The sequence below is a fragment of the Anabas testudineus genome, chromosome 4 (assembly GCF_900324465.2).
Source record: "Anabas testudineus chromosome 4, fAnaTes1.2, whole genome shotgun sequence".
NCBI classification, from domain to species: Eukaryota; Metazoa; Chordata; class Actinopteri; order Anabantiformes; family Anabantidae; genus Anabas; species Anabas testudineus.
In genome coordinates this window covers 5,846,744-5,871,062 of record NC_046613.1, presented here as the reverse complement: position 1 = coordinate 5,871,062, position 24,319 = coordinate 5,846,744, and the positions used below count along the sequence as shown (strand labels likewise).

The 24,319-nt window shown below is 42.2% G+C and overlaps 4 protein-coding genes across 6 annotated transcripts; all 4 read right to left on the bottom strand.

The window, feature by feature from the left end:
- Positions 1-75: 75 nt before the first annotated feature.
- On the bottom strand, positions 76-2,665 carry si:dkey-66a8.7 (PI-PLC X domain-containing protein 1). Its single transcript, XM_026345522.1, has 6 exons — positions 2,305-2,665; positions 1,913-2,049; positions 1,200-1,328; positions 970-1,125; positions 707-890; positions 76-581 (listed from the first exon to the last, which is right to left on the bottom strand). The coding sequence occupies exons 1-6, from the start codon at positions 2,384-2,386 to the stop codon at positions 316-318; spliced, it is 954 nt and encodes a 317-aa protein (XP_026201307.1). The 5' UTR covers positions 2,387-2,665; the 3' UTR covers positions 76-315.
- A 668-nt stretch (positions 2,666-3,333) lies between these two features.
- On the bottom strand, positions 3,334-7,261 carry plcxd1 (phosphatidylinositol-specific phospholipase C, X domain containing 1). 3 transcript variants are annotated; one of them, XM_026344985.1, is made up of 8 exons: positions 6,541-7,261; positions 6,327-6,461; positions 5,982-6,120; positions 5,612-5,754; positions 5,366-5,494; positions 4,954-5,109; positions 4,320-4,500; positions 3,334-4,207 (listed from the first exon to the last, which is right to left on the bottom strand). In XM_026344985.1, exons 3-8 carry the CDS (start codon positions 6,103-6,105, stop codon positions 3,963-3,965), a joined length of 978 nt encoding a protein of 325 aa, XP_026200770.1. In that variant the 5' UTR covers positions 6,106-6,120; positions 6,327-6,461; positions 6,541-7,261; the 3' UTR covers positions 3,334-3,962. The 3 variants fall into 3 exon arrangements, with proteins under 3 accessions (XP_026200770.1, XP_026200769.1, XP_026200768.1); XM_026344984.1 differs by having other exon boundaries at positions 6,327-7,261; XM_026344983.1 differs by lacking the exons at positions 6,327-6,461; positions 6,541-7,261 and having other exon boundaries at positions 5,982-6,307.
- Positions 7,262-9,101: 1,840 nt separating this feature from the next.
- jade3 (jade family PHD finger 3) lies at positions 9,102-16,726 on the bottom strand. Its single transcript, XM_026344979.1, has 12 exons — positions 16,492-16,726; positions 14,598-14,666; positions 14,449-14,508; positions 14,277-14,359; positions 14,029-14,186; positions 13,723-13,913; positions 13,334-13,545; positions 12,703-12,870; positions 12,510-12,626; positions 11,317-11,775; positions 10,316-10,433; positions 9,102-10,229 (listed from the first exon to the last, which is right to left on the bottom strand). Exons 3-12 carry the CDS (start codon positions 14,495-14,497, stop codon positions 9,424-9,426), a joined length of 2,361 nt encoding a protein of 786 aa, XP_026200764.1. The 5' UTR covers positions 14,498-14,508; positions 14,598-14,666; positions 16,492-16,726; the 3' UTR covers positions 9,102-9,423.
- An 89-nt stretch (positions 16,727-16,815) lies between these two features.
- On the bottom strand, positions 16,816-22,033 carry rp2 (RP2 activator of ARL3 GTPase). Its single transcript, XM_026344982.1, has 5 exons — positions 21,749-22,033; positions 20,128-20,796; positions 19,121-19,235; positions 18,524-18,609; positions 16,816-18,405 (listed from the first exon to the last, which is right to left on the bottom strand). The coding sequence occupies exons 1-5, from the start codon at positions 21,908-21,910 to the stop codon at positions 18,322-18,324; spliced, it is 1,116 nt and encodes a 371-aa protein (XP_026200767.1). The 5' UTR covers positions 21,911-22,033; the 3' UTR covers positions 16,816-18,321.
- Between the last annotated feature and the right edge of the window lie 2,286 nt (positions 22,034-24,319).

Genomic DNA, 24,319 nt, shown 5'->3' with positions numbered 1-24,319 from the left:
TCCCACAGCGTGACAGCAGATGCAAATGAGAAACTCCACACCAAACAGACCACAGATGTGTGCAAACACTGTACAGTGTATTCAAATGTTTATACAACATTTATAAATGAATGATGTACATACCTGTACTGTAAATCTTGTAAAAACAGCACATTAAAGCTCTATCGTGTACAATAATCCTGATATCAAAACTCTATCTATGAGTGAAAAGGAACTTTGATTGAGTGAAAGAGATTCCCAAAACCTTTGCAGAACAAAAGCTGTATATACATTGAGGTATATTTTGGCATCAGTTCAAGTAGAATGAAGTTAGAGCTAACAATGTTTTTTTATCTGACTGCTGTTCTTCCACACAAGTTTTTTGTTCAGTGCAATGACCAGAGAGCAGAGTGGAAGCGGCCCCACAAAGTCTCCCGCGATGATGTTAAGGCTCTTGGGGTCGGAGCCCGCTGTCTGCTCCTCCACCCATTTCCTCAAACACTTCCAGTTACTGAAGGTCAGCGTCCGCAGGGATTCCTTAGAGTTCTTGGTGATGTAACACTTGTCAGCTGTCAGGTTCAGGCCGGCGACAAAGAAGCCACCTGGGAAAAAATAGACAAGCGCGCTCATTGAAACACAGAAGGAAATGGATTCAGTATGCTTTAATGTGAAGCATGATGTGTCCAGTGAATGTCAGGACATGAGAAAAGGAGTAAATTAAACTCACCAGGACGGCCATGATCTTTCTGACAGTCCAGGTAACTGATGACTTCTTGTGCTGTGCGCTTGTTGGCCCACAAGTACGGGATGTCAGGCCACAGCTCCTGATGTCTTATTGCAGTCTGGCAGTCATAGGACAGAATGACCTGGTAACCAGATGCCCACAGACTCCTCAGGGTGAGGACAGGCTCCTGTGGACGGCAGGTCAGATGTGATAAGGCACAGTGTTGCTTTAATCATGTAAATTAGCTGCACAAAGAGAACACTGACCTTCCTGGGACAGAGTTTTGAGCCGAACAGCTTCTTCAGGGAGAATATAAATGACTCATGGCGTTTCTCATCCATTCCCTCAAAATGGCTGCAAGCGAGGATGATGATCTCCTTCGGGTGAGACTTTAGCCAGGTGGCAACAGACAGAAGAGTTTCCTGTGAAGGACATTTAGTAAGAACAAGCTACAAAAGCCCCAAGTGGAGCATTTTATTAAGGTTAACACACTCACCAGAACTGTTAGATGTGTGTATATGACGTGAGTGAAGTAGAGGTCACTGGATGGGTCGTTGGGTTTGTGCGCAACACGCAGATCAAAGTATCGAATTCCCATTGAAAGTTGGTCTTCAATGCTTTTATCCTGACAGAAAAATAAATTCACAAAACATGACCGCTCAAAGATTACACGTAATTTCATGTAGGACTGTATATTAAATGACACGGATGTTGTTATGCCATTATTTCAATACAGTACAACAGATAAAGCTAACCCACACTGGACTTTCTCCCAGCCCTGCAGTTTTGCTGAGCTCTGTGCACCATTTTAGCTTCTTTGAGCTCATTGTTTTGGTTCCACAGCTCACAGCTTGTGTCAGTCCACATTCATTAGCCTTGTTTCAAACGAATGCAGGCAGCTGTTGTCAGACAAAGGGGTCAGAGCATTAGTTTGAAACCAGATTAATGACAGTAAAACCAAGACAATGAGCTGAAAGAATAAAGATAAAACAAATGGGGGGGGGGGGGGGGGGGGACTGTTGGTGCTATACCTTAAAACTATTTAGACGATACTTTTCCCCATTGCTCCTCCTCAGTCATTGAACATGTGTTATGTTTCTGCACACCCACTTACAGTATATTTGGTCATTTTGTGTTAAAATTTCATATTGAAAAGAAAAAGAATACTGACTGAGTGAATTTCAACACTTTCCCTGTCATCGTACGTACCTGTGTTGTAGACCATTTAAAAATGATGGGTCTGGTGAAGCAGTAGAGGACTGCATCCAGGAGCCGCAAAAATTCAGATTCGGACGCCACCAGGGGCGAGCTGATGTCCAGACAGTAACTCATGGCATCATGGCTCCCTGTGTGAACAGAGGTGAACAGAGGCGAACAGAGGTGAACAGAGGTGAACGCTTTACAAGTGGTCAGTTCTTCTATTTGGTGATATTCCTGATAATATTAAATGTTTTATCTATTGCCTGTGTATGGTTTCATTTTTTGTGTGAGTTGCTGTAACATGTCTTCAGGTCTCTCTTGTAAAGGAGACCTTGATCTCAGTGACAGTTCTTTAATTATTACAGTAAGTAATTACAAGTAAGGATAAGTACAAAAAGTACCAGGTATGGCCAGGTCGGTCAGAGGAATGTCCCACAGATCCTCGGGTAAAGCTGACATCCAGTCCTGGTTATTGAGATCCATGTCGCACAGTCAGCCACAGACCTACAGCTGACTCACTAAAACCAGCTGTGACCTATAGACCCGAGAAGCCTTTTTAGTCCAGTCATCGATCGATCTGTCCCTTCTTAATCTAATCCTTCAAGTGATCGACCAGAAACTGCACTACAAAAGGCGAAGCCGAGAGATCCTGAATTTCCTCATTCTTCTCTGAAGTTGCCTGACAGCCACCGTGTCCCGGCTGCAGCCGTGTGATCCGTGTCTCCGTCATTAGTTCAGCATTCCAGGAAAATGTGCTATGTAACATTGTATGTGTCATTGAACGCATCATCTGCATTGTCTGCCCTGAACAGAGGCGGTGCAGCTGCTGTGACGTGGCACGAAGGGGGTGGAGCAAATGGGAAACTTAACAGGAAGTTGAACTTTGAAGCTAAGTTCTTTTTAATGTACTTTTAATGCTTGTAAAACTATTATAGTACTTTTTTATTTAAAACATTTTTACTTTTAAATGTTATTTGAATGTAAATATGTATGTTCTTGAGGAGGTAATAAACCATTCTGCCTCAGCTCAGACATATTCTTAGGATGTCTGGTGTGATGTTCTCTCAAAATCTGCCTTGTCACTGACAAATCAGGTAAATGTAAATGTTTGACAAAAAGCAAGCTACCGTGGCGTAGTTGATAAACCCTTCCCTTTATTTACAGAGCTGACCCCAGAATAGCCGTTTAAACACATGATGTAATGCAAGCCTTTGTGAGGAACCTCAAATGCACTGAAAAGCAACGCATACTGCACGACATCACATCACAAAAGCTTGAACTCCATAGTCTGACTGTCCCCGTGGTCCAAAACACCACAGACACCACAGACACAGTCGCTTTTGTGTCCCTGAAAAAAACGTATTGGCGCGTAGAGAACGACACAGTCCAGCACAGATATCAAAAAAACACACCTTTGAAATGAAGTGAGGTAGTTTGCTTAAAAATGACGTGTTTATTGGAAAAGCTCATTCCCACAGGCACAGCGGTGCAGGATTATTTCAAATCAAGGCCTGACCTGTTGAATGAAGTCAATTTTAAGTCAAACAGTCTAGGTTGGGTTCATGCAAACAACTTCTCCATGCATTTTGCATAAGTTTCCTCTACATTCTCTATGGATAAATACATACATACATCGTAGGTGATACAGTTTAGTTACTTTGTGAATTTGATGTACACGGGATGCTTAGAAAAGTCTGCGTCCTGTACTATAATTACATGTGCTCTTCGAATATATTGTGCTACTCATCTAAAATACCAATGATAAGATCAGTTGTTTCATTATTGCTTAGGTCACCATCACATCGAACTGAGCGCTGACTCGTGAAAACTGATACGATACATTGCATAAATAGTGAACTGAATGTAAACAAACAAATGTGGCTCAAAACACCAACAAGTCTGTCTCTAAGCAGATTTGAGACTAAAATGTACATTTCACTGCCTCCGATATGTGCGTTTACATTTGAATAAATAATTCAAGTACTGGAGTAATTTTCTGTCGCTTGTGTGTACTCATGCTGTGACGTTTTCTTGTGTTATAAAGCATGCTGGTAAAAAGTCAGGAGGACCACTTCAGGAGTTTCTCATTCAGTGTAACGACAGTTGGAACAAAGTTGCTCTCGGTGATAAAGTCCCCAGCAATGATGTTGAGAGAGCCAACTCTGGAGCCGGGAGTCTGCTCCTTCACCCAGCTGAGCAGCGTGGGATACGTGGACATCACTAAGTCCTTCAGGGACTCTGTCGGGTGAGTGCAGATGTATTTCAGATCCTCTGTGAGATTAATACCTGTGACGAAGAAACCCCCTGAAACACACAGGAGATTTAAGAAGTGGTGCCAATGGCAGCTTTGAATAGCAAGTAATAAATGATCCATTTTGTTCTAGTCTGTTTGGCGTGAACATCGACAGCAGATTACCTGGTCTGCCATGTTGTTTCCTCCGTTCAAACTCTTCAATAAGAGCCTCGGCTTTGCATTTATTGGCCCACCAGTAAGGAACATGTGGCCACAGGTCGCCATGACAGCTGACAATACTGTGTTCATAGGACACAATCACTTGGTAGCCTAAATCCCACAGGTTTCTGAGAGTTAACACTTCCTGAAATCAACAATGTAATACAATTAGTTTAACATTTGATGTCATTTAAAGGACAAGGCCAACATTAGTCTAGATTCTTCTCCTAACCCATGAAAAGAGTAAAACCAACAGTTGTAGTGTAGCTTCATCTGTTTATATCGATTGGTTTCTACGTCATGTCAACCTGAAACACTATGAGTGACTGATGAACACTAACAGAGTAGCTTTTGGACAACAAGTGAGAGAGAGTTTAAGTTTCATAAGGGGGTGACACATTTCCTCCTTGCCACGTGTCCTTGAGTAAGACACGGACAGACAGACGGTCACTTTGGATAAATGTAAATTTGGTTATGGCTTCACAGGCAAAAGGCTCCATGGTTGGTTGGTTGGTTGGTTTTGGTCTTTTCATTGGTTGTCTTTAAAAATATATACATTTCCAACCTTATTTGGGTAAGCAGCAATACAAAATCGTACCGTTTTGGGACATAGTTTGGAGGTGAATATGTTGCGTATGGTTGTAAGCAGCAGTACGTGAAGCTCCTGGGTCAAGGCGAGGAAGTGGCTGAAGGAGAGTATGACCACTTCTTTAGGGTGAGCGTCCAGCCACTCTTTTATCTCCATTAGAACGGTCTGTCAGGAAAAACACAAGGTCCCATTTAGTCTGCTACTTCAGCAGGACTCCATCTTTCAATACACAATTGACAGCTTTATGTTAAAAGTCTAATTGCGCACGTGGAACACTTCCAGGATCGATCGGCGTGATTTTCGAGGCACATGTGAGAAAGTGTTGTTCATATTTATCGCTCTAGATACGGGTACAGATACAGGAGAGCACCATTTTCAGAGTGACCACACCTTGTGGACGTTTGTGTTTGCGCAGTAGTACCTCCACAGTGAGCGTGGTGTAAACGCCGTGGTAGAAATACAGGTCAGTAGAGCTGTCGTTGGGCCTGTGTGCAATTCTCAGGTCACAGTATCTGACCCCGCAGTTCAGCTGCTGCTTTATGGTATATTCCTGCAAGACACAAGTTGCAGAATTCACTGTACTGAATGTCCAGATTTAAATGATACTGCAAATCCTTCTGTATTAACAACACAACCAGCTGGTGCACCTTTAGCAGCGCTCTATTACCTGTGTTATCGCCCACTTGTACACAAAAGGGCGAATAAGGGGCTTCATGTATTTGTCCAGCTTTTGAAGCATGTCTGGCTGAGTGAGGTCAACAGGGGATCTGTCATTCATATCCAGACAGTAGGTTATTGCATTGTGGCTGCCTAATTGGGGCAAAGATAATAAACACGATCATCATCAGACGTGACTGTTTTTCTTTCTTTCTTTCTCTCTTCTTGTCTTAAGATGTGAGGCACTGAGCTCTCAGGGACACTAAAAATAGCAGATAGCACAGTCTTGCTATTTCCAAATAGTAATCAATGAAACCACTCACAGTCAACACATACTATCCAACTCATCGTCAGATCTGTGGTGTGCTGTTTCAGCCTACCTGGGATGGCCAGGTGGTACAGGGGGGTGTCCCACAGAGCAGAGGGCAGGTGAGACATCCAGCTCTCCATGGGCAGCTTTCTCAGGCTCACTTCACTCTGTCCAGACACAGCAACTGAGGACATATTGAGCTCCGGTGTCTGCACAGTCAGAGGACACATGTACTGGTTGGTAAAAGGCTGTTTTGAATGGATTTCCATTATGTTTGCATACCAGGCTGCTGCTGCTGTTTAATTGGAAATAAACAGGACGTACATGTTTCTTTTTTTGCACAATAGTTTGGATTTTTTTTTATGAAAACTTAGTAGTAATGTGAGAGGTGGAGTCCTGTTTATCTCTCACTTACTTGATCAAACTGCTGCAGCTGCTGCTAAAACCAGCTGAACCAGCCAAACCACCAACGAGAGGAAATGCGACGACTGAAGCTACAGACGTGAAGCAGATGAAGCCGTCCATCTCAAAGCATTAGGACAGATCATGGCTGGACATAAAACATGTATGAGCTGATCCGGACATAAAGCATGTGGCTGTGTCCCTCCCCAGCAGCTCAGTCTGGTTACCTTTTACACCTGCATAGCCCGGGATGGCGAGGACGGCGGCCCCGGCGCATTGTCGCTTTACTCATCAATTATCCGTAAAGATGGATGTGATCCATAGTGATCTGCTCGTTTTCTTGAAAGACTAGTCACACGTAGAGAGGGTCCCGCGGTGAGCCGGGTGTCCGTCGGGCAGGGGAAGTGCAGCAGCGGGATGTGCGGGGAGGGCGGCACCGCGCCTGCTGACAGATCAGCAGATGCAGAGGCTCTCATCTTAAAGAGCCCACTGAAACATTAGAGGCGAGGATGGATTACAGCGGAGACAAGGGATGATGCTGCTGCTGCTGCTGCTGCTGCTGCTGAACTGGGAATTCCCAAAACATAACTTAATACTGCTCAGAGCAAATCCCCAAACACAGGATCACAGCAGGTATCCTACCGAACACCTGGTGAGACGTCATAAATGGGGCGTGGCCGGACGTACAGGTTGGGTTGAATGTCTTTCTCTTTGCCACGCTATCGTTACATGAGGTCAAAGTGCCATTATAAAACATCCTAAACATTAGCAGTAAACATTGTGAATGCTAATTTGTGAGCATCATCAACTAGCTAACCCAGCTCTTTAGCTCCAAGCAAGTCTTTGCATGTTACTAATGGTTAAAGGACCAGCATGAAGACCATGCTTACATGCATACATGCATGTGCACAATACAACATGAGCATCCCAACATTACTCCATGGCACCTTTAATAAATAGGAAAAAATATACTAATACTGGATACTTTTGTTTCTGATTTCTGATAATAATGTGTAAGAGACTGAGTTTCTTTCTATATAACATGAGAGTACAGGCAAGTTTACTATTTATAGCCACAAAACAACCATATTCAGATGACTGTCAATACAATATATTATAGATGTGTTTCATTGTACCAGAAGGTTGACCTTCTGGTACAATGAAATATGGGCTTCCCAAGATGAAGGTGCCTGAGTTGGCTTTTGTTTGTGATAATTCAGTTGGTCAGGTGTAACTCAGCTTTTTCAGCAGGTCAATAAACCCTGAAACAGCACTAACCAGTGTGGTTAGACAAAGTGCTCCAGCCCTGCAGACTTTAGATCAACCCACACTAGAGCCTCTTTGCGTCCATCTTTTCCACTGCGTGCCCTTGGCCAATTTACTAACGTGGATAATAGCTGCATTTTATTTAAATGTGCAGCATACAAAGGTAACATCTGCTGTGAACAAGGACATAACAGTATTCTCTAAGTAAGACTAAAAATAGCCTACACGCTCAACCTAAAGACAAACTGTGCACAGTGGTGGTTTTAGGTGATCCGTGTGACCACGCTGCCATCTAGCTTTCCCTCTACAAAACACAAAATAAATGGTACACAGTGGTTTTAGGTATTATCATCTATCTGCACAAAGTCCACAATCATTTATTTTCACAATTTTATTGAAAAAATGTTTTCTCCAAAGAAGAAACATAACAGCATTTAAAAATGCACATTATTGTTTTATTCTAATGTATCTGAACGTGTTAGTGTGCAGCAGATTTTGTGATTTACAACCAGTCACTAGTGTTTTTGTTGGCTGCGTGCACACGTACACACATTATTACAAGCCTAAAGAGTCCAACAGAACAAAAATGCATTGAGACATTACTTTTGTTTATACTGCACCACAGACTGCAAATAGATCTTTATATACAATCTAGGTGCTGCACAGGATGTAAGTGATGCACCTTTCCGCGACATGCTCTACTTTTGATGACCAGTCCTTGATTAATTCTGGCTCACAGTACAGGTAGGACTGCCTTCAAGTGCTGCCTCTGGCCTAAACCTGACTCCTTTTGCTATGTGTTGCAAGAGATTAAATTTTAACGGCTTTCTCTTTCTTCATTTGAAACGCTAGTTTGACTTTGGGCTTGTTCCAACTGATCGGGTCAGGCCCAACGTGAAGCACCACTCTGACACTTTTTACCTAAACTGTCCTTGGCAGTTCTGCACCAAAGTCATTACACCTGAATAATTCTCAGCAAATACTGGGGCTACATATCAAACTGCAAGACATTTATTTGAGTACCAAAAAGTACTGAATGCTTGCTATTTGTTGACATATCTTATTACTTATTATAAGTGGAATGATGTATTTAGGCAAAGTTCTGTTTGTGAAGTCTGGCCTTTATTTCAATACAGCAAAAACTCCTAACTTCACAAAGCAAGGCGTCACTTCAAGTGAACTGAATTGGCATCATATTAAAAATGATAATATCCAGTTGTAGTAAACGGCAGGTTGTTTGTTATGAATTCAGAGGCGAAACGTAACAGAAAAGTTCCACAGCTCAATTTCAATATAAAACTGAGCTAGGATAATTAAAGCTGACCGCCATCAATCACAGATTTTTTTTGTTTAGTCAGTTAGTTTAGTTGCTTATTTGAGTTTCTATCTGGCCCGTCACTTTTCATTTCTGGCCACACAGGCACTGATGTAATAATAAAGAGGAACACGTGTGAGTCGTCATTTCTATGCCAATTTGAAAACTATGTACAAAAGTTTTAGGCAAAGGCAAACTGAATCTGTGTGTCTGGGAACAGAGGTGTTTAATACAAAGTAGTGCAGAATACGAAACATAATACCAGCCACAAATGAAAGGCAAGCATGATAATCTCCGAAGACTAACAAATCTGTTCATTCTGATACTGAGATGTGCTTCTTCATGAATCCTAATGGGTGACATTCTTGAACACCCTTCATGTATCTTCTGCTTCATGTGTACAGCACCATTAGCACCGGATCTTGGTCTGGTCCCTGATAGAGTGTGCTCAGAGGTGTCCTGGCACTTAGGAAGACTTCCAGAGGGACAGGAAAGAACGGTAGTAGTAAGCCAAGTAAACAAACAGCCGTCACCTTTGCATTGGGTGTCTGGAGCCCAGTGACTGTTTCTCGCGACTGACCCCTTTCCTTGGACAGCCTGGCTGCGGTAACCTCCCTTTGGCCTCTGGCTCTGAGTCACTGAGTTCAAGGTCGGGACAGTACCCATCACTGTCCTGGTATGAACGCATGCTTTTCACTTTGTGTTCAGACACAGGTTTAGCCCAGAGCCTCTCCTTGGATGAGCCCTTACGAGACAGTTTGTCAGGAGTTCGCAGACCCTCTGTGGTCCGTACCAAATTAATGGTTGCCTCCTTGAAGGACCTGCCAAAGTGCTCCATGGCAGACTTACGGAAGCTGCTCTTATCTAAAGTCTCATTGGAAGTATGCTGCTCAATGGGCGTCTGGCAAGAACTGTCCTTCTGAGCCACAAACTTCCCTAGAAGACCATTAGAGTTGGGAACACACGCTCGGTCTTGGTCCAGTTTGCCATTATTGTTGGAGGAGTGGCCATGGAGCGCAGCATGAAGGGCTAAAGGTTTGCCACTCGGTTTAACAGGTAAAGCAGGATTGTTGGAGTGGCTCGAGGAAGTCAGACGACCATTGGAGCGCTCCTCTCTCCGACCACGTCCGTGCAGCTGAGGCTTGCCCTGCCCCAGACCCTCACTTGTATGTTCAGTAACATTCCCACTATTGTCTGGGCACAGTGGCCCGTTACCGGATTTGGAGCTGGGATTGCCGTTTCCGAGACCTGAGGCTTTGGGCATTTTCAGCTTCAGGGTGATCCTCGGAGGAGGACAAAACAGCATACTCTCCATTGGAAACGAAGCAGGAAGACCTTAGGACACAGAAAGACAAGATTCAGCTATTCAAAGAGCACAAACAGAACATTAGCAAACAGAAACAGAATAACAGACGGCTCACCAGCAGACAGCTCCTGGTTCATCAGCTTTACGTGCAAGTTGAACATCTGCTCCTGAGCTTTACTCTGCAACAGCTTTAGCTTCTCCCGTCGACTCACCATGTAACACAAATTCCTCACCTGCAGAACGACATGAAAAGAAAAACAAAAGATGTAACACTGCACATTCACGGGATCAACAGGAGCTCTTCAGTATTTCCATAAAACTGTATTCAAGTCATTGTATGTCAATTTTTTGCATGTACAGTGACTATTAAAGCATTCACCACCCAAACCTATTGTTTTACAACATGTAGTTTCCAACACTTAGCAAAATAGACAAATCAATTTTAATTTAGGTCAAATACAAAACATTGTGGTAAACCCATTATTTGGGGATTTTGAGGGAGATTTCTACCTGACAAAACAAGGTTCAAGAAAACTGATGACATTTTACAATGTTAGAACAAACATTGTTTGCAGCTCCACATTGGGATTCACTTCTCGAATCAATATCAGAGGCATCAATTACTTTTATCTATGAAAGTAGGTCTACATCAACCTTGTTTTACTCTCATTCCTCTTCACTCTGATCTGCGATTTTTAAGTCCTGCCACAAATTCTGGATTGAACATTAACATTGCTGTGAAACCACTCCCTGAGCTGCTTTATCCTTATGTGATTGTCTTTTCCCAAATGGGTCCATTTTACTCTCACAACCTCTTCCAGACGCTACTAGCTTGAGACATTCAGTGATTCAGTATATGGGTCTGAGCCAAAGGCTCAAAGGTGTTTTGTGCACAGTGGCTCATGAGTAAAGTACATGAAATGTGTTTACTGTCAAATATTAAATCTGGCCATGTAACATCAACTGGCACAGTTACACTCCATAAACTATTGGGCTCCTTTCAAATTCTTTGTCCATAATGCCATACAGAAGAAATAACATTAGTGAGAAATGCATTAGGAAGCACCACGCCTCAACACTCTGGACGACAACACTGCAGTGAAAAAAAGCACCCACCCTCTCCAAATCCTGTCGCAGGTGCATGAACATCCGCATGCGTGTATGGATGCTGTCCTCCTGAGGCTGCAGCACCAGGTTCTCCTCCTCCTCTTTAGGTGGCAGCAGAGCTTTGTTAAAGTTACTTTTCCTCTTTAGCTTCCAGTACTGATAGATGAAGTCAGCCAGGCGCTCTGAGAGGCCGAGGGCTGGAGCCAGCTCCTCCAGCTGGATTAGAGTGTAAAACTCCTCCTCCAGCTCCTGCAGTCTCTGCGCCCGCTGGCCCACCTTCCCTGCCTCGGTGGGAGGTTTACAGCGAGCTGGGCTCAAGCCAGTCTCCCCAGTTTTAGATTTGCTGTGCTTGAGGCAGTAAGACTTGAACTTGACTTCATCCCCTTCATCAAGGATGGTCTTCATCTCCAGACTGTGCTCAAAGGCACATGTGACATGGAAAGGAGTAGTGCAGTTCTTTACAGAGCACTGGGAGCAGAGAGGGAAAACAGGTTAATGTATATAATAATATAATGATAATAACAAAGTAAAAGGAAGAGCAGGATATAAGCATTTACATATTTGCAGAAGACCAGTTTCCTCAGTAAGTTGAGTTTACATGATTTGGGTGTCATAACAGGATTACTGTTGGAAAGGTTGGGCGGCAGTGCTCAGATCATCTTTCACTTTGGTACCACAAAACTCAACAAGGACAAGGCGGGCATATGGTGTTTGTTTTTTTGTCACCACTGCAACATTAAGAACATGCTGACATTTTAGGAGATAAAACTCACTTTCATGTCTGTGCTCTACATATGAAGGTACAGCAAGCAGCTTGTTAGCTTAGCACAAAGACAAAAATCATTGTAGCAGCACCTGGAATATTTGTTAAATCAACCATAATGTATGACTGACCCAGTATTTAGTTCTTATACCCAGCATTTAGCTGCAGTTACATACAGTATTAACGTATGACTTGTATGTGCTGCAAATCTTCTCATCCAACTCTAGGAATAAACCTAATAAGCATATTTCCCAAAAGGTCAGACTGTTTCAGAGTGACTCTGATACCGAAATGTTGGACTTTGTGGCAGTATTACTTTAGGCGGGCAAAGATTATCTGATTATGTGTTTACAATCTAATATACACATTCCAGTAATGGATACTGTTTTGTTGTGGTGATAACAATATTAGCATAGTGACTGCACAGGTTCACACTCACCTGGATACATGCACCTGTTTTCAGTTTACACAGACTACAGATGAGTGACCAGCGACTGGGCGGGATGTGGGACACTTTGGTGATGGGCTCCATCCTCTCAGGACAAGCAATGCTCACCTATAGAACAGCAAATCAGTCAGCATGGTAGGAGATGTGTAGACTTAGCACTGCTCATAGAGATGTGTGTATTTACCTCTGGGATCCATAGAGCACAGCTTACATGAGCCCACTTGGTGCCTGCACGTGTAGCTTTCATGGCACCGCCCTTCTGGGGACACAGAAGGCACTGTGGGTCGATGCCGAGCACACAGGTCCGGCACAGCCAGTTTCCAACAGGCACTTTGACTATGCCATAGCAGGCCTGTGGGGAGAGTGGCAGGCAACATCTGTGACATTATTGTGTAACTAGCACATTCATTCTCAAATTACTAAATAGAGAGAAATAGTCAAATGATGAAGCAGAAAAGTCAGAACAAGACCTACTTTCCATTTTTATTAACACTAAAAACTGATGAGGGAAAAGTGTCAGATTGCAACACTAAAAAATTCTCTTCAAGTTAAATAAGACAGAGTCAATAATAATTCAGTTTATCTGATGGTAACTTGAGACATTAAATGCCCACATCTATAGTTTAGCTGGACAGCCTCTTGTGCTCCATAAATGTAAATTTCCTCTGCAAGTTGAAGATATACTAGGAGTGAGCAGAGTCACCACTAACTGTATCTTTAGAGATTGTTATAGGTTCTGTTAAATACCTGCTCTATTTAACTATGGAGCTCACATGTGGCCGGTGTGTTAAAACCCACAGTATACTTGTGTTTACCTGGTGCACACAAATGTTGCACTTGTCACAGAACACCATGTCGTTCCCTTCTTCACTGTCTGGGGAGCGACACACGTCGCAGATGACGTCCTCGTCGTACTCAATCCCCAGACCCTCCACTGTCTCGATGGCGTGGTTCATGTTGTCATGGCACTGTTTCTCCAGAGCCTCCATTGCTCGCTCCATTGTCAGCTCATCTATGGGCCCTTCCCCTGGAGGACAGGCAGGGGAAAAAACCCCACATGGTCAGAGAAACCCGTCAGGCACTTTTTTTAACATTAACTTTAATGCTAATTTTAAATCTTAAAGCTCTTGTAACAAACTTAGGGAGAGGAGGAGTATAATATGAATTTTACGGTGGATAAAACCTTTACAATCCTGCCTCTTACCCATGCGTTCTAGCTCTCTGTTAAGAGCATGCAGCCAGTAGAGGTCCATATCATCCAGATCATAGCGACACATAGCCTCCGCCAGCTCTTTGATGTTGACATAGCCTGGTTCTGCTGAGTCTTGGTTCGAGCACTGGATGTACTTTCTCTGGTGGGTGTAAAGAACGTCCTTTGACTTCTCTGCAATATTTCTGAACATAGAAGACACAACCTGTCAGCACTGTAAACCTCTAAGTGATTAGTTTGGTGTAACTGTACTTTACATTGGTTTGTCCACAGACAGACCTCTGGGAATGTCAGCATTACCTGACAGACGGCTCTGGGATGGTGTCTGGACTCGCTGGCACCTGGACTCCCTTCTCCCACTCCTGTTTCCAGGTGTCTGCCAGCAGGTAGTAGTCCTCTGGGGAGATATGGTGGGAGTCGGGCAGCTTCATGGCACTGATCAGGTCTTTTCTGAACACCTGCAGCAAAGGAAAGAGGCCAGGGACCAGAGTCAGCCAGTGCTTCATGTTTAATGATCAGGACAGAACCTGAGAGCGAGGGAAACTTACTTCAGCTGGTTTCTTTGGGTTGGAGGCGGGGGTTCCAGATTTACCCCCATACTTGCTGGAAGAGCAGAAGGAGGTTGAAGGACCTAAATAAAGAAATAAGAAGTTAATAAAAGAGCAGTGGAGAAAACAGAGTCTGACTTAGGATTTGGGATCCCTTAGGCAAATGACTCACTCTCATTGTCAGAACTGTCGCTGCTGCTCGAGGGATTGATACGTTTCATCCTGTAACATCCTGCAGGTGAGAAGAAGAGATGACAAACATCAACGTATAGTAAGAATTCATTTTAAGAAGAAGAAGAACAAGTGTACAGAGTTACTCACCATAAATTTCAAATTGAAAACCATGCTAGTAGATGCCTCAGATAATCTCTTAACCACCTAATTCAATACCTGCAAATATAAAATACAGGCATGTCAAACAACCATAGATGTAGGTGTAAAAACCACGAGCAACTGTTCGTTCAACATGCACACTCTACTGGGTCTGGCCTGAAATCTTAGAATGAAAAGACCATTATATTAATCTACACATAACATCAGAGAAAAGTTCATTTGAAATGTAGCAGGCAGAACTTTGTATTCATGTTTCAGTGGTTCAGTTTAGAGCTAAAGCAAACAGAGCAAACAGACAATACCAACAGTATGTGGCTAAAGCCTCCTGAACCACCGGAGAACTCATTACAAGCATTTAAAAACAGTGGGACCTACACCCGGCGTAGCCCCAAATACAGTACGCTGTTTCAACAGACAGGACATGCCTCACATTCCCCATGAGGACAGGAGGGGTAGGAGGAGAAAACGGCACAAAACCAACTCCACTTCATAACATAGTATAAGTAAAAATGTATACAGGCACTTTGTTGGTAGGTATATTGTCCAAACTAGGAGTGTAGACATAATTCAGGCTAATCTCAGTAACTAGGACCAGTCACTAGTAACACACACTGATTTTTTTATGTCACAACTGGACTAACAACCAGCAACTCTGCTCTATTTTAAGATAAAAATCCCACGCCACAGTAAACTGTGTGTTCACCTCGTCAGCAGGGTCTGCTGCACTCCAACGTCTGGCATCTGCTACTGACATGAGCGTTTCCATCTCTGAACACAGCAAACTGTGTGTATGCAAACTTCACTAAGACTGACAGATATTTTCCATTTACACTCAAACATAATACTGAGTGGATCAATTTATCAACGTATGGGTTCTGATCGTGATAACACACAAGACAGCGTGGATTTCTAGAGAAAAGCTAGAAATTCATGCAGAAAACATTTCTACATATTTCCAATTCTGAACTTCCCACACAGGGAGTTGTGGTACTTTCCTCCTTCTCTCCGTTTGACATGATTGCAAAATTAAAATATGTGAGTTTAGTTGTGATAAAGGTGATGGTGAAGACTTTTTTATGAGCAGTAAAGTAAATAAGTCAGGTATGCTTTAATGTGTTAACTCCTCCACAGAGGAGCAGAGCACAGACAACAGAGCCTCCAGCTTTAAGTCTGTAGCTTCATTGCTGCTGTGGTTACTTAGATTATGAGCAGGCATCTCCAGGTGTTTTCAGCTGGATCACAGCACTTTGAAACATGTCACAGATGATGATGATGATGATGATGATGATGATGATGAGGCCTGCTCAGACGGACAGTGGTGCGGGGCTGCAGGCTGTGACTGGACACGGATGTGACGTCACACCGTCCACAAACTTGATGTGAGGTTTCAGGGTGAATCAAATTGGCGCCTTGTTTACATTTGCGTCTTCACGCAGTGTAACGCTGCCGTGTTAAAAGCGCCAAACTAATGACTGGGTGAACTTTTAGAAAGTAACACCGTAAACAACCCAGTGCCTGCGCCCTGCCCGCGGAGCCCTGTTGGCGCCAAACGCACGCAGGCCTGCAGCGCCCCGCACTGCGGGCTGTGGACAAATCAAACATGGGCGCCACCGTCATACAAAGATGTCACTTCCTACAGACGTGAAGGCGAACATTTGTGCTGCTCTGCTGGGCTGTGCGCCCAATGTGGCCAACAGCTAGCTATCAGAAACACGCCCCGCGGAAAGTCGCCGACATTTGCGTAGTAAAAGAAGCACAACGAGTCCTGTAGAAGCAGAGAGGGAACAGGCCCGGTGGCCTGGATGAACCATCCCGGGCAGACCCTGGCATACTGAGCCCCAGTGAACACACGAGCATATTGTTCCCATTGGCCCCCTCTTACCTGCAGTCCACGCTCTGCTGCCCGCTTCACTTCAGCCACATATCAGCAACACCATAAACGTCCAACACACACCCAGAAAGCAGAGGTGCTGGTCGTAGCTAGAGATCAGATTGAGTTTTTGTGTCCCACCACACTGGGAACCTCCAGGGCTGCAATCTGTCCTCCTCCACGGCACAACACCTCTATTGTACCGCGCCGCCCGCCGGGTCCTAAAGCCCGCCGCTTTCCTCCAGCCAGGATGCGCTCGATTTCGTCACGGGCGTCCACCGTCTACCCACAGAAACACCGGCGACAGTCAAGTAATAAAACACACAGTAACGGATCTGCTTTCAGGTATTGTACGGCTTTTAATGTGACACTGTGATTTTATAAAACAGTATGTCATTTACGTGTAGAAACAACAAATAACAGACACATGTTCAGTCATTAAGACAAATTGCCCTACAAAAACAGTATTCTCCAATCCAAATACAAAAGTACATCACAGTCTGTCCCTACGTATATATGTCTTAAAGGCAACCCCACACAACTGATAGACCAGATTAAGCTTAGAGTAGATTTTGTAGTTGTATGTTAACAATGTTTTTAACAAAACCAAAAAAAGAATTCACTAACGCGATGAGGGATATTCATAAATCAGGTTGTTTTGAAATCCCTTTAACAAATACACGTGCAGTCATTTATTTACAGTTACTGCTTGTTCATTCATTTTATATACAAAAAGAAAGGGCTACTTTACTGACTTGCAACTTGCTTTCTATGATTTAAGTACATCTATATGAACAGTATAAAATGTATCTGACTTATCTATATACTACCTCAAACACCTCTCTGCTTGTCATTAAAAGACAACTCCTCCAGCTGCTGTAATCTGGAGGTGTTTTTTAGTACAAATGATGTCAACCGGTTGTTCATACTTGCTCATTATGAGATCATCTGGAGGAAAGTGCAACCATAGGAAGCAAGTTCTGCCCTTTAAGGCCAACTGAAAGCTTGGGGCGGACTAATTACATTAAAAAGAGGAACATGAATGTTTCCTTTAACCGTACTGCATACAGCCATTATCACAAAGCCTGAAAACAAAAAAGTCACACATTATGAAACTTTTACTAAAAGTGATGAAGAACATTCATTTGGCTCTATACAAAATGATCAGTTGAGATGCATCAAAGCCCAGCATTTTTACACCTTTGCCTATTTAGTGTAAACTGATCAATTAATTTAAATGAACAGCAAGATGCACTCACCCTTCACAGTTCAACTTTGGCCTAACATAGGAATAATCTCTAGGTACTATGCCTACACAACATGTTTCAAATATACACATTTTAAACAAAGAGAAGTCCATTATCTAAACCACATAAACAAATAAATCCTTACAGAAAACAAAAATATGATTTTTATATAAAATACTTTCCCCTCTGAAATTTTTGTGCTCATGGTTTTTCCACTGCAGTGACAGTTTTACACAGTAATGAAAAGCTTTAAATTAAAATGAATTACATTTACAGCAAAGACCTACATTTACAATCAGTGAAAGCAACAGATTCAGCACATACATTTATAGAAATATAAATATTCACAGCAGTCTCAGCAACTAATTGTTGACAGCAAATATATTTTTGGATTCTTGATAGGCAGATGAAAGCGGTCTGCAGGCTCATGTTATTGAAGGCTTTATCAATTCAGTCCTTAATATTATCCATCTCTGCAAGTTTTTGAGGACGAAAGAGGCAAGTAATCAACTCCTATTCATATTCAACCCGAGTTGGATGGCGTGGGATTAGAAAATCAATGTCTGAAGACCAATTTGTTTTGGGACATAATAATTCACAAACCCATCTGCATGTCTGCGAAGTTGAAGAAGTTGTCCACATCTCGAGAGGATGTATTTTTGTTATCAGAGACAAAAACCTGTTGAAAAAAAAAAAACACAGCATATTCTAGACCGTCTGGAATGTTTTTTTTAAAGAATGTGAACCTATTTGTGTAAAGCTATAATACACAGACAATGGAAATACAGTGTGATTACCTTGGTGCCACTGAACACGTCATTGGCGATGTTCTTGCAGGCTTCCACAACTCCGTCACCATTGAGCTCCATCGCAATGACAGGACCTTTAGTAGTGAGGCATGAAAGTCACAATCCTACAGTACAGTTAAAGTCCAACGTTCTGTGTACTTTATATTCAGACAAATTTCCATATACTGAATTCAAGACTTCCTCTTAAATATAAAATCTGTTATAATTCTGCACACTTTGGTTTTAAAACTGTAGTTTTCTGGTAAAATGGTGATCATGGAACTTTCCAATATTCAGCTGATTTCTGCAACGACTTACTGCTGCTGAGAGGTGTTACTGGAAAACCGGCAGTCAGCAATGTTGTCAAAATAAATATCATGTAAGCAGGTTGACAACAACAATTTTTTAGCTTCTGAAAAATGGTAGAAAGCTATAGTAAATAGTTGGTTGCGAAGGAAGAAAGATACTCAAGTATTTGAGTGGAAGATGTACAACAGAAACAGAACAGAGCTAGTAAGAATTTGCACTTATAGCATAACAAACTGACCCCCTTAACCAATACTTGTCTCACTCTGCGACTCAATACTCTCACTCAGTACAGTGTACCTTTAGTGATCCAGTCCACGAGATCCTCGGCGTTGTTCTGAAACACCCTCCTGACATCTTCAGGTCGCATTGAGACTTCCTTCGTCTGAATTAGCACAAAATCTTTAGCAGCCACCTGTACAAATGGGATAAAATGCTGTATAATACATATCCAAATGTTGAACTATCAAGCTTGTCCTACACACACACAGAAGATAAACTGTAAGAAAACACAACCTATGTACTGCTCCACATGAGGATCCAGTCTCATGCTTATGTGATAGAGTAATGCATATTTGTAACAGTACAAACATAACGGGAATGTGCAAGTAACAACAGTTGGCTTCTTGAGGTGCCTTCGCATTTCAGATAAAAACTTTCTACAAGTTCTCATTTGCAGTACTTACAGAATACTACAAATATTCAGCTTACAAACTTATATGAAACTACTCAGTCAGACAGTATTACAGATAAGAATTAAATATTAATGCATGTATATGAAACCCCAACATAGGATTAGCCAGCTCTTTAAACTCAGTCACATATTTTGATAAGGAGTACTTTGTTTGATAAGGCTTTTCATCTTTCACTCACATTTCCTGAACAACAATTCACTGGTGCTTCACTGGTGCTGCAACTAATTTCCTTTGGCAGATGACAAACTTTGTTTTGGAGGTTACTGCTTTAATAGACTGCCTCAGAGTGAAGCTGGATTCAGAGACCTTTTCTAAATTGTTGCTCAGGCTCTAAAAGGTTCAGACTGTGGTGGTTAACACTGTGGTTTTGCTTTTCATTTGAGTCATTCTTTTAAAGCACAGCTAAAACATGACCACCAAACTTTCTTATATATAGACTAATGTATGTAGCTATTTTATAGCTTTTTATGTATCATCAGTAAGTAAGCTATGATGCATCATTAACCTCACCCTTTTCCACTCACATACAAAGGATTACAAAGATTTCCTCTTTTTACTAACACTTATACATAACCCCTGGTGTTAGACAAGGAAAAGCCTTTTCACACTTACTTCATCAATCAGTTTGCGGGCATTTGCAGTGGTGTACTCTCCAGCAAAGAAAACAAACAAGCAGGACTCTTCACTGTCCTTACGCCTCCCTCCCTTTGTCAAAGGCACAATGCTGCGTGCCGGGTCGGTGGAGATTCTGACTGACTTGAACTCCGACTCCGGGTCAGGGGCTGGTACAAAATCCAGAACGGATGCACCCTCAGACAACAAGCTCCAGTTGTTCTCTCCAGACACTGGTGTGAAGTCATGGATGTTGCTCCAGTTGTTGTTGAATATGCTGAGCCCAGCATCCTTGAAGTGGAAGGCCAGCTCGGGGTAGTAGTACTGAAAGCAGCCAAACTTCATCCCCGTAGATGACTCGATAATGGGCTGGGTGGCGCAGCACAAGAAAACCTCCATCTTTTTACAGTCCCGTGTGCGAAACTGCTGACAGGCCACCACGCACTTGATGTCTTTACAGTCTCTGAAAAACACACTGCCTTTGACAGGTCCTAGAACAATGCGGCAGTTGACACAGTCATCGATGGTGATTGTTGCCGCATGGTCAAAGACATAGATGTTGCAGTTCTCACACTCTTGGATGACAAACTGTTGTCCATTCAGTTTGCCAGGCAGACGGCCCACAGTGACATCTTTGAGTCCTGTCAGCATGTAGTCTTTGGGATCAACCTATGCAAAGGCACAAGTGACTAAATTAGCATTCATTCATATATTTTGAGATGCACCACACTTATATATAACCATATGTGATCTATTCATGTTTCTATCAACGTTTTGGCATCATATACACCTTTCAGACGTGCCTACACCAGTCATGCAAACCTTTCCATGGATGGATTAGATCTATTTAGAACCGCTTAACTTGTGTGTGGATCTTTTTTTGGACGTATACTACATGTTGTACTATATTATAGGTTATATCACTTTCAAGGTGCAACGTCCTGAGTCAAAACGGAAGTTGAACCACCGCTTAGTTAACGCCTGTGCTGTCGAATGAGCCATAAGTGCGGTCAGCTGGGGAACAGTGAACTACATAGTCTTGTGTAGTAATCCGATAATGAGATAAGGTTAGGTACATGAAGTGAGGCAGGGCGAGGCTTTGAGCCTAAAACTCCAGATTGCTGTCAACTAATAATGATCTCTGAATACATTCCCTGCCTATTGCTGAATATTTTGCGACTGCGTGCAATGTTGCGCAATGAATTTCAGTTGACTCACCTTCACTACTACTACTACTACAGGATTCAGGAAATCACTTTAGACATACAAACAGTACAAACAATCACCAGACAGGGTATAGGTATAGGGTACAGGACACAAAAGCCACCCCGGAACATTTTAACATGGCAGAGGGCAGCTGCCTGATGGTTTTGCTACACAAACGTCACCTAACTAAAGCGACATCTGTAGTTTATATACAGTAACATGCTTTATTGCACCTTTTGGACAAACTACATGAACCTAGCTATAGCCTACATGCAAGGCTGCACCCACGTTGTGAGGTGTTAGACATTCAGCCAAACTAGCTAGCGTTGGACTTTAATGGTTAAAACCTGCACTTGCCACCAGTTATTGCTTCATCTGATCATTTATTTCACATGTTACAGGTCTTACTCGTTACCTTTTCTCTCTTATCCCAGCTGTACTGCTTCGGAGCCTCATCGGTGTTGTTGCCAAGGGGAACCGCGTTGCTCGTCGTCGTAGTTTCGGCAGTCGTTGCTGTCGGCGTACGATCCTCTTTGTCGGACTTTCTTTTGGATTTTTTCGAAAAGAAACATCCCATTTTGCTTTTTCTGTGGTGTCCTGATTAAACCACGTTTCTAGACGTGACGTTAGCTCGGAGAACACGAGAAATGTGAGGAAGACGCTTACGTACACTTTAGTTGACAAGATTTTTTTTTTTTTTTTTTTTAGCTTCCCGTTTCCCAGCTTCGCTTCTCAACCAATCGGTGCTGTGGTAGTCGTTACACCATCCAATCACAAAACGGGACAGAGTGACGCAATCACGTAAAATAGGTGTTAGCTCAAGAGGCGTTTGAGGACAGATGCAAAATAAAATTATTTAAACTATTTTATAAAAAAGAAATATATTACTGCTTATTAGTGGTTGATATACAATAACACACCGGATTGGACGATATTTAAATATAGACTATTTAAGTTACTTAATTCTCAACCACACCGTGTGGCTTCTTCAAATACGTATAATAACTAATGAAATAATAACGTTCCATTAATGATTAAATCAATTCCTCCACTGTTTTCTTTCTATAGCATTTTCACCTACACGCTACATGATGCAATGGGAGTTACTCGACTGATCCCACCACTTGTTTCAATTGGTAAGGAGGAGGACCACACAGCAGAAATCAAATAGCTGTGAATTTACCACACAACCCTGAACACACAGTCGTGTACGCACTGGACACACCCCTGTGGGCGGGACCTTGACCCAGAAAACAGCTCACTTAGTCGCAGGTAGTAGTGGCACTGATTGCAATTTCCTGGTTTTCTACATATATTGTTCATGAAATGTAATCTGATCGTCACCAAAGTCACAAATATCAACAAACACAATATTTATAAGATGATAAAACACAAACACTCATGATATTTCATGTTTTTATTGAACACACCCATTAAACATACAGTGTATTGGTGGACAAAACGTTATGGCAACAGTGTTTTAATAATGGTTGAACCACCTTTGGCAACAATAACCTCAAGCAAACCGATACTGTATCTGTAGATTATACCTTCACAACATCCAGGAGGAACTTTGGACAATTCTTCCTCGCAGAACTGCTTCATGTCAGACATGCTTCTTAAACACCTGACCCTTAATTTCACAACAGGGTTCAGGTCTAGATTCTCAAACGTTGTTTGGGATCTCAATCACAGACACAAGGGTTTTGTTTCTCTAAACTCTTTCAGTAGATTTACTTTGCTGTTTTGGGTCATTGTCCTGCTGTGTCACCCAGCTTCTTCCGAGCAGTACAGTCAGGATCGTCACCCTGACATTATTTGAGGGCTTGACAGCGAAGAGACAGACAGGCAACATGAGGAGAGAGAGAGAGAGCATGAGATGGTGGTGGAACCACTTATTAAAGGTAAGGTAAGCGAAGCTAACATTTTATTGATGCCCTAAGGAGGAAATTCAGGTGGCACAGCAGTGTATTAAAAAAATTACACCAAACATCAAACCAAAGGCATCTGAATAAATCCAGAGTATAGTAAAAAATGAATTAAGAATTAATATAAACCATAAAGTGCATTTTCCTGTATTAAAGACTCCACGACCCATTATGACTTCAATAATAAACATATAGTAGAATTATCAGCTTACAACAAAAATCAAGAAATTATAACCTTGTAAAAGTAGAAGTCATGGCAGAGCTGCTGCAATGGATTGGATTAAATTGTACAGTTGTACGTAATGAAGTGGCCAGTGGCTAAAGATTATATGAAATTATAATGTCATGCATAAAATAAAAGGACTTTCAAAATCAAAATATGCAAGAAGCTGATATGGGAATGTTTTACACACCAGCCAGGTTTATAATCAGTTTTGAGTTTGAAGGTATATTTTAAAAGTACACAGTCAGACACATAAAACTAACTACACGTCCAACCAGATGTCATATTAGCTTGCAATTGAAACCCCTAGGCCACTCTTATAGTGACATATTCTCTGAAGCCTTTCCTTTTTTCAGTCTATATATCCCCTTGGCAGAGTTAAAATGAAACCATTGCTGAGACAGAGATACAGTAAGTTGCTTAAAGTCTCTAGAACATTTCAACAAACTTCCTTTACTCCCTTTACTCCTAACAACAACTGTTTGTGACAGTCACAGTGATAATCCAACATCTGCTCCTACTGATTGGCTTCCAAATTAAATGTATTTTTAGGTGCTACTATTGCATCAGTGTTCAGGTTCACTCCCTTCTCACATCAACAACATTTTCCCTCTCACAGATGAGCATCAGTGACTGCAGTCAGTGGACCTTACTGGAACATATATTACTAGCAAAACAGCACTGGGACCAGAGTAAATCAGTAAAAATACAAACAAACAAACAAACATCGTGTTGATGTTGATTGTACTTCTCCCCCTTACTCTCCCATTATCCCAATCCCACTAGTGTCCGATAACCTCAGAGTTCTTAAACATTGTATTAAATAGTGTTATTA